The following is a 9,028-nucleotide window of genomic DNA, read 5'->3' as shown; positions in this document are numbered from 1 at the left end:
TCAGTTTATTTGCCACATTGTAGGAGTTTGCTTAGTTTAAACCTTCACCTTAGTTTTGTTGTGTCACTGCTCTCTTCAAAAGGCAAGAGAGTTCATCATAAAGATCTATTTCCTCAGTGTATTCCTTACGCTGAAAACACACAAAGACTTGTGATCAGTACACTCAATATTGCAACCTTTTACTGACATCATAATTTTAGGGAGCAGATGTCAGTTTATTCTGTAAAAAAAATTAAGCACAGTTTCAAATTGTCAAAGGGAAATTGTCACAGAATGGTACAATAAAGCTAAAATAATTCAAAGCTCATGATTTATAATCTTATGCGATATATGCTGATATTTTTATTGGATGCGCTTCATAGTACTTTTTAAAGCACTCAGAAGCTCCACCTACCTCAACCGATTTGAGAATTTACAGTTTGTACCCATATTTTGCTGTGCATAATCTGCCAAAACTGTTACCCTACGATTGTTGTAAACAGGAAGCTAGTCTAGCACTGGTTGCTATGGTGACTGAGAAAGACAGAATGACAGAGGAAGAGTATTGCTCATTGTAGTTGTTTGCTGACCTCACATCTTCAAAAGTATTATCAGTCAGAATACTTTACTGACAACAATCTTGAAACAGCAGGACATATGGGGGGAGGGGTAATTAATTTTTGTTCCTGTGAAAGCAATTATGATGAAACGTGAAAATAATACTGAACTATTTATAGAGTACCATGGTATATACTGGAAAGAGCCCCACTTTCATCCTAACAGTTCCTGCTGGTCACCAGATATTGTGGGGGTTTTTTTCTGACATTCACTGACAAACTGTACAACCGTGCATAAAATGAATCCTCTCTCAAAATCCTCATCAATTTTTGAAGAGATTTATAGCTTATGTTTTCTTCCTCCCTACACGTCCTTGTCAAGGTCAAGCTCAGCCGTTATCAGCAGTGATGATGTAGTTCCCAAGGCCAGTAATCGGTATTGCAAGATAAAGGAATCACGCGTATGTGGGTTGTTAGTATTGGCTCACAATAAAGTATTACTATTCTCAGATAGCAACCACAGGACTGGACATGTGCTTTTTGCACATTTAGTTCTCTCAGAGTTCAAAGAGTTCTAAGAGTGGATTGAATGTCTTTTTTCCTCATAATGCACAGTCTGAATCACTGAGATGTCTTGACTGTTATACGACAAAGTCTGACCATCACAAAGAGTAAAATGTGCTTTTGTTGTAATTGTTATTGTACAAGGACTTCACATGCTGATGTCTGTCTAGATTTATTTTATTCTTGTACAGATCAAGGTTGCGATTAATGGAATACAAACTAGTCTGGGATCAGTAATAGATAACATATCTGTAGAAACATGTTTTCTCCACCTCTTTCTGTTGAAATCTTTGTAGTTGCCCCCTGTGTATTTTGAAAAGTGAAATACTCATGCCCTCTTGTGGATTAAACAGCAAACTGCATCTCAGAGAGACAGCCACGGCATACGTCTTTAAAGGGAAAACTTTTTTTGGTGGCAGAATGATCTGATTCTTTGTATTTAGAGCTTCATCCATATATCAAATGCCTGATTATGCTGCTTCCCAGTGACAGAGAAGACACACTACAGAACATTTATAATTTAAAGTCACAAAGATCAGAAGGTAAGATGAGGAGGATCAAAGCATTGGGTTCATCTATGTGCCAAACAAATGCTGTCAGTCATTGGTTTCAGTCTAATTTGTTCATGTTATTTGGCTTGATCAATGTCCACTTGAGTATTATGTGTGTGTATTGTCAGATCATGCGTCCAAATTCTTCTTCTGGTGCTGACCATCATCATCATCATCTCTCTCTCTCTCTCTCTCTCTCTCGTGTCCTCCAGTTAAGAGAACCAGCCCCCGCTGGAGAAGGTGTGATCTTAACAGGAGAGCATGGAGAACCTGTGGGGTGGAGGACTCATTCTGCTTTAATGGTAGTGCTAAATGGTCTCTGTGCATTGTTTGCAGGTGTTGGTACAGCAGTTTTTTAACTCCTGTTTTCCCGCTCATTTTGGCCCTTTCATGTTTTGTTTGGTGTTTTCTTTTGGTTAAATTTTAGTTAGTATAGCGAGAAAGCCAAAAGGAGGCTATTTTGCTGTTTATGTTACCAGAGGCCCCCAGTGTGATCTTTGCTGAGTTTTGTTTATTTTCCAAAATATGCATAATAGTTACATATTTCACCTTCCTTGTTTTTTCTTTTTTTTTTCTTTGTGGTTGGTGGCGCTCTAGATCCCTTTTTACATATCCCCTTTTTGCAAATAGAAGCAAAAAAAAAACACTGGTTCAGCTCTGTCTGTTGCCAAGTGGCATACTTTTCTTCACCAGCTCATAGCATCACCCTTTCAGCTAGCCTGAGGGAAGAGCAGTATTTTATAGGCAAATTTATATGAGAGATTGAGAATACATCTAGGTGTTATGGCCAAAAAAAAAAAGTACCATGCCCTGTGCAAAAAGACTTGTGACTGAATTATTACAGGATGTAATACAGTAGGAAATATCCATTCTTGGCCCTCTCCTGCAGCCTCTCGCTCTCTGTCTTCTCTGTTATGTTTTTACAAAAAGAGGTGATAATATTTTTTAATAATATTTTAATATTCCTCAAAATGCTCAATTATGATGTGGTTTAAACAGACTCTGTAATATCTTTTATGCACTATCATTGTACATTGCTTATCTCAGTCCATTTCCAGAGCAACACACAGAGACAGACACACAGACACAGACACACACAGACTCACTCACACACACACACACACACACACACACACAGATACTGCTTCAGAAACAGTTGGTACATAATTCATTTGAAATCTGTTGATTCACCCCTCCTCCTTCCCCAAGAATTCTCTAGAAATCTGTGCTTAAGACCCACTACTCCTGAAAAGACTTGCAAATCACCCTCCCCTTCTGTGCCAGCATTAGCATACAGATGTTATTAAGAAAGGGAGAGTGGCTTTACAAAAGAGCTGTGTTGTGCAAAGTGCCCCTGCATTTCATTTATTGCCTAACCTCTTTTCTTTAGGATGGAGAAAGACCATTACCATTGTCTGAGCTTATTCCACAGTGGGACGCTCTTAGTCTGCTGTGCACCAAATACCACAACAAAGACAACCAACAAAAGACCTCATCTGTTCACTTGTCTCTGAGTTTCTGTCTTTGTGTGTGTGTGTGTGTGTGTGTGTGTGTGTGTGTGTGTGTGTGTGTGTGTGTGTGTGTGTGTGTGTGTGTGTGTCCGTCTATTTTACAATGGAGTAAAGTCAGTTGAAAATCTCTCACCAGTGGCTTTTTTTCAGGAAGTGAGGCAGATGTAACAGGCCACATTACACAGTCGTTTGAAAAATAGAAAGTGAAGGTTGGGGGACATTTCTAAAATATTAACATCATATGGCAAACACCTCAAGTAGTCCTCAAGTAAAGAAACATTTCATAACAAGTTAGCCATGAACAATAAAAAGTGTTTCTAAGGTATAAAATGATCCATTAAAGAATACTAAAACAACGCAACTGTTTTTTTTTCTCAAAAGAAAGTTTATTACAAACAATCAACCATATATATTATGATAAAACTGGGATAACCATCCACTGGAATGTAAACAGGTCACTTAAATTATATAGAAACCAACAGAGTACAAAAAAAAAAAAAATCAAACAAACAATATAGCTTCTCATGTTGAAAAACAAAATAAATAAGTTTTAAGTTAACAAAGACAAAAGCTCATTTTCATGTCACAGTTAAGGCAAATACTAAAAAAACCCACTCACAATCCTTTTAGCAAGAAAGAAGCTAAAGGAAAGAAGTTCAGGACATGCTAATCATAAATTCATAAAGAAACACATGGGTATGTGGATGCATACATTACAAATATTTGATTTTGCACCAGCAAAATCCCTGCAACACCATCTGTCCCTTTGTTTAAGATTGAGAGTGCAAGAGACTAAGATGATGGTGCAGCACTACTTCCTCAACATTGTCACACTGCCAATCCAAAACAAAATTTGTTTGCTGTGATTGAACACAAATTGGTGCCTATCCGACTGTATTCATAGGCCACTACTGAATGAAGAAGGTGGAGCCAATCACTTATGGTGGACATAATCCCCAGAAACCTACATTCAGTGAGTCTGTACTAATGTTCTTAATTAAAGCTTGGAAATAACTCAAACAAAGCAAACAAATGAGACTCCGTAAAGCATAATAATCATTATTAATCATTTGAAAAAAAATGCATATTCAACTTAGGATCATGGGGAGAAAAACAATATATTTATATATTTAAAAAGGCAATAAATAAGTCTTAGAGGGCTCTAAAGTTAGACTACTGGCAATAACACTGTCACTTATAAATGCCTTTACTAAAGGCTACGTTTACAGTACGTTGGGGGGGGGGGGGGGCGATTAACACTTTGACTCTACAGATAACATACTCTATATCACATTGCTTTGGTTACACTACAGATGAGTGCACGGCGCGAGCCACTCTCACCCGCAGTACGAGTGGCTATGAGACACATCTGTGCTATTGGTTAGTCCTAAACATCTCACACTGAAACCGGAATCCTCGCGGGCACAGAAAATCCCTAACCGAACTTTCCACGCAAAAAAATGGCCATAGTAAGGAGATATAAATCTAGAGTGAAGTATCCACTGCAGATTGGACGGGTATACAACAGTATACATTTCCAACGTTTTGATATACATATATATAAAAAGAGTTATAACTGACAATAACTTTACAAATCAAAGCAGAGTCACTTCTGCTCGTGTGGGAATGCAATATGCACATATTTTCATTACTAATCGTCTGAGACAGACAGGCGGCTAAATATGGGCAGGCGTCTGCCCTCAAGGCTGGGGGAATCGCATCCGCTTAAGCTGCTAGAGCTGGTGTATCCCTCTTGATCAGAGAGCGAATCCGCCGACAAGCTACGCTGAAGGGCTGAGAGGCCGGTGAACGTGAAAGAGTTGTGATGACAGTTCTGGGCTACAATGTTTTTCGCACAGCCGTTTTTAGAGTCATTAATTGGATAGAAACATGGCTGTTCGTTACCAAGGTCAACCGAAAACGGATAGCTGTGCTTCAGTGCACCAGGCTCGGGAAATAATGGGGACAAAAGGTCGGGGCTACCTGTAGAAGGAGGTGGGGATACTGAGGAGGCTCTGGAGAACGCCATGGGCTCCTGAACACCGTGGAAGCCAGACAGGGCTTGGGAAGAGAAGCCGGCAAAACTAACACTTTGACGCAGTAACTGGGGGCGTTCTCTCATTTTCTGTCTCGCGCTGTCAGAGGTCACATGCTGTTCGTCTGCGTTGTGGATGAAATGACAGCGCGCGCCATATGGACAGAAGCCGATGGTGTGGAACGTGCGACACGGTTCGGTCTTGTACTTCGGGTGCCTGCTGAGCCCTCGCAACTCGTCTACGCCATGAGCAAACTGACACTTTGCTCCGTATTTACAAGTGCCACTCTCTTCATAAGTGCGGCAAAGTTCTGTTTTGTATCGTGTGGAAACTGGCGGGGTAGACGTCAAGGATTTTGATGACAGCGAGGTGTTGCTGATGCTCAACCCTGGCGGGGGAAGCATCGGGGGAGTGTTCGCCTCAGTAGCTCCAAGGCTGTTCACATGTCCCTCTATCATGCTGACTGATCGATCAACTCGAAAGGGAATGTGGTTTAAGGAGGACCGAGGCAACTGTTGCTGCTGCTCGCGGTTCCATTGCTGATTGCCACCATTCAGAGGCCAGCAAGGAGTCTCGCCCGCAGGCTCTGTGCTGCCACTGTTAAACTTTGAGTTGGGCAGGGTGACTGGGCAGAAGGAATGTCTGCGCTGGAATCCCATCACGCGCTGCTTCTGGGTGGCGATGGGAGCGCATTCCGTCATATCCAAACTACGAAAATTCTGTTAAAACAGAAGATAAGGAAACATTCATAAAATGTTTGTCCATCAGCCCGCATCCAATACATGAGAATAATCTTAAATTCCTCAAAAAGGTATAAAGTTACTTCTGAATAACCGATCGTGTTGACGTGCTGTTGTTAAAAAAAGAACCTCGAGTTCAAAGTGCAGTCAGTTTCAACTTCAATTCGAAATGTCTAATTTTGAAATTGTGCACTTCAGTTTCTGATGTTAGAAAGTTTTTACCTTGCAAAATTCATCGTCCAACTCGAAGAAAGGCGTCAGGAAGTTTGATGGCATTGTGAATATGCCTCGGACACTTTCGTAATGTTGACAGTGAAGTGTGATGCTTCCACTTGGCCGGTCAAGCACCCCTAAAATTTGACAACCATCTGCTGGAATTTGATTATATAGCTACAAACCACCCGGGGTAACTCCACCCACATTTTGGAGAGGCGTGTTTTGTAAGAACACAACACCCACGACTGCCCCATTGCTCATTTCTCAATAACTCAGCCCCTGCTGTGGAACGAGATTACTTCACCAACGGAGCAAGTGTAACTATGTCTCATATTTGCCTTAAAACTTTGCAAAGATTTCTTTGTCCAAAGACACGTTTCCTGTTCTTTAGTGACTGAAAGCACTAAAATGGCTGTTTAAACGCCAAAGTTTTCAACAGGTTTTCAATAAGGTTTTCAGCTCTGTAGTTCTGCATACACTTTATTACTTGCAGAATACAGAATAGATGACATTTTAAGCTGTATCTCATCCATGCTGCGATTTTCTTTTCTACATCTTCCTTCTTATATTTACTATCCTCTTCATATTTTCAATATTTTGGAGTACCTTGGTTGGAAGATATTTTTAAGGCAACTGAAGCATTGCCACAGGACATATTAACCATCCTCTCTCAATGTTATATGTTATAGTCTTTTTTTAGGGTTTTAGATGGAGGAAGGGTAATAAAGTCCGCTCTGTTTATTGCAGGGCTTTTCTTTTAGACAATCCGTGGTTCTTATTACGTTCTCCAGTGAGACAGGAATGGACAGATTTGCACAGAGCATTTTACAGTTAAGAGGAGAGGATGTTTACCAATGCCTTAATGTGTATTCATTTGAATAACCACATCATTAACTGAGGTGTGTTTACTTTACAGCTGACATTAATTTTGTTATGAGAAATCTCTGCTTTTCTTACAGAAATACTGCAGCACTGCTTTTGTTCATGTTCACATCGTCAAAAGGAGATAGTACATGAACAAACATCTCAGTGTTATGCCCCCCCGAGGAAAAACTGTCTGTAAACACTTGCATGGACCACAATGGTCAACAGACATCACTGTCCCTTTAACACAGAGTAAAGCTTTATCACTGAGAGAACTGTCCACACCTCTCCCAATTTTGTCATAGTTATGATAAGGGAATGCAAACAGTCCACTATCCCGAGAGAACACTTGTTGCCTTGAGTTAGATAAAGAACTGGGAAGTTTAATTTGGTCAGGGAGACGAGCAACTGAAACCAGGGGTTTATTTGATTAAGAAGAGTGTTGGTAAACCAGATTAAAGTGCATTTAAATGACAGTGTGTCAGAAGGCCCATTGTCTGTGTGACAAAAGCAAGAAAGCAGTGAGATAGACTCCAAGGCACTGTTAGAGACTGTGTCAAGATTCGAGTCTATGTATGCTCATGTTACATTCTTTCATTCTCATAGTCTGTCTAACATGCTGATTGTCATATCCTAAACTGTTGGCGTTTTGCTGTGTTGAGTAAAATAACTTTTGCAAGGTGTGGCAAATAGAATATGGAAGCGATTGCAAAGTGGTAGACTCCTTGACTGAAAGGGAAAGGCTCAAGATGGCCTTGGTTGAGAAGACACAATTATCACACACAATGCCCTCCTGGAGGTTTGCTATGGTTTCAGTAATTCCCAGTGAGCGATGGTGTTCATTTGATAAACAATGGGATTATGCAGATGTGGCCTCACGCTTCATCCAACTTTGCCTCATTGAATGTGAGACATACCAGTGGGCCTCTGTCACAGATTCCAGCCTGCCAGTCTATAGGGAAAGGCATAACACGAATGATTAAGCAATACTAGGCCAAGCTGATTGGCCAAAGTAGAAAGAATAAGAAACAAATGCCTTCCAGAAACTTCTCACTGCTGAATAGAGAGGTTTGTGGCATCACATCTATCTTTTCTTCAAAGAGTCGTATTCACAAAACTCATGTAAGACATGAATCTCTTCTCAGGCTGAATGGCTAAAAGACATTATTTCTGTTCACAAACATTAGGTTTGGGTGATCAAATGGTTAAGTTTATAACATTTAATTTTACATCGTATATCTATTCTGCTGTGGTACCTGGCCAACAGTCATTTCTGCTTCTCTGTGGTTGGCAAACAAAAGTTGAAAGAGGTAGATTCAGAATACCTTCATCTCCACTACCCACAATGATGGTTGCTATTATGATGTTTCTTTTTTCTTTCTTTTTTCTTTCTGGTCTATCAGGAAGGAATGTAACTGTTACCGCATGGCTGCAGATCTTACATAACTGTGAAAAAAACCCCAGTCTATTTATCAGGCCACCCCCTAAAACAGTTGGTTGAGAGGTTAAACTGTAGCTATGAGGTTTTGACCAGTGTCACGCTGGCTCTCCACAGAACGAGACCAACGATGATTTCAGATGCTACACGCAGGCTCAGAAACACCAACCGATTCTGAGAAAGGCGAGGGCGGTTCAAAGCTAACAATTTTCATATGAAAATAAACCAGCTATTTGAACACATTACATAGTGGTCAGGGTTTTCGCAATGAAAATAACGTAGTTCATGTAGGTGTGGTTTATCAGATAGCAGTATGTATTCATCTAAGAAACATGTGGTAGTTTCACATTTAAAGATATTTAAATGCGAAACTATCACGTTTTGCTGTGTCATGCTGAAATAATATATATTCAGGGTTTAGAATTAGAGTCAGCAACCTTTTACACAATGAAAAATAGCTTTTTAATTCAATCTTTTGTAAGTGTATACTTCCAACACGTCTCATTTCAAGGCAGCGTGTATCCCCAGTAACAGACTGAAGGAGGTTCTGTCTCCTCCCCTCACAGAGAGAC

The 9,028-nt window shown here is 40.2% G+C and overlaps 1 protein-coding gene across 1 annotated transcript; it reads right to left on the bottom strand.

Moving 5' to 3' along the window:
• Positions 1-4,813: 4,813 nt before the first annotated feature.
• LOC115805976 (mRNA decay activator protein ZFP36L1) lies at positions 4,814-6,214 on the bottom strand. Its single transcript, XM_030766696.1, has 2 exons — positions 6,161-6,214; positions 4,814-5,917 (listed from the first exon to the last, which is right to left on the bottom strand). Exons 1-2 carry the CDS (start codon positions 6,212-6,214, stop codon positions 4,814-4,816), a joined length of 1,158 nt encoding a protein of 385 aa, XP_030622556.1.
• Between the last annotated feature and the right edge of the window lie 2,814 nt (positions 6,215-9,028).

The sequence above is a fragment of the Chanos chanos genome, chromosome 2 (genome assembly GCF_902362185.1).
Source record: "Chanos chanos chromosome 2, fChaCha1.1, whole genome shotgun sequence".
In the NCBI taxonomy this organism is placed as follows: domain Eukaryota; kingdom Metazoa; phylum Chordata; class Actinopteri; order Gonorynchiformes; family Chanidae; genus Chanos; species Chanos chanos.
This window is presented reverse-complemented; position numbering and strand designations above follow the sequence as displayed.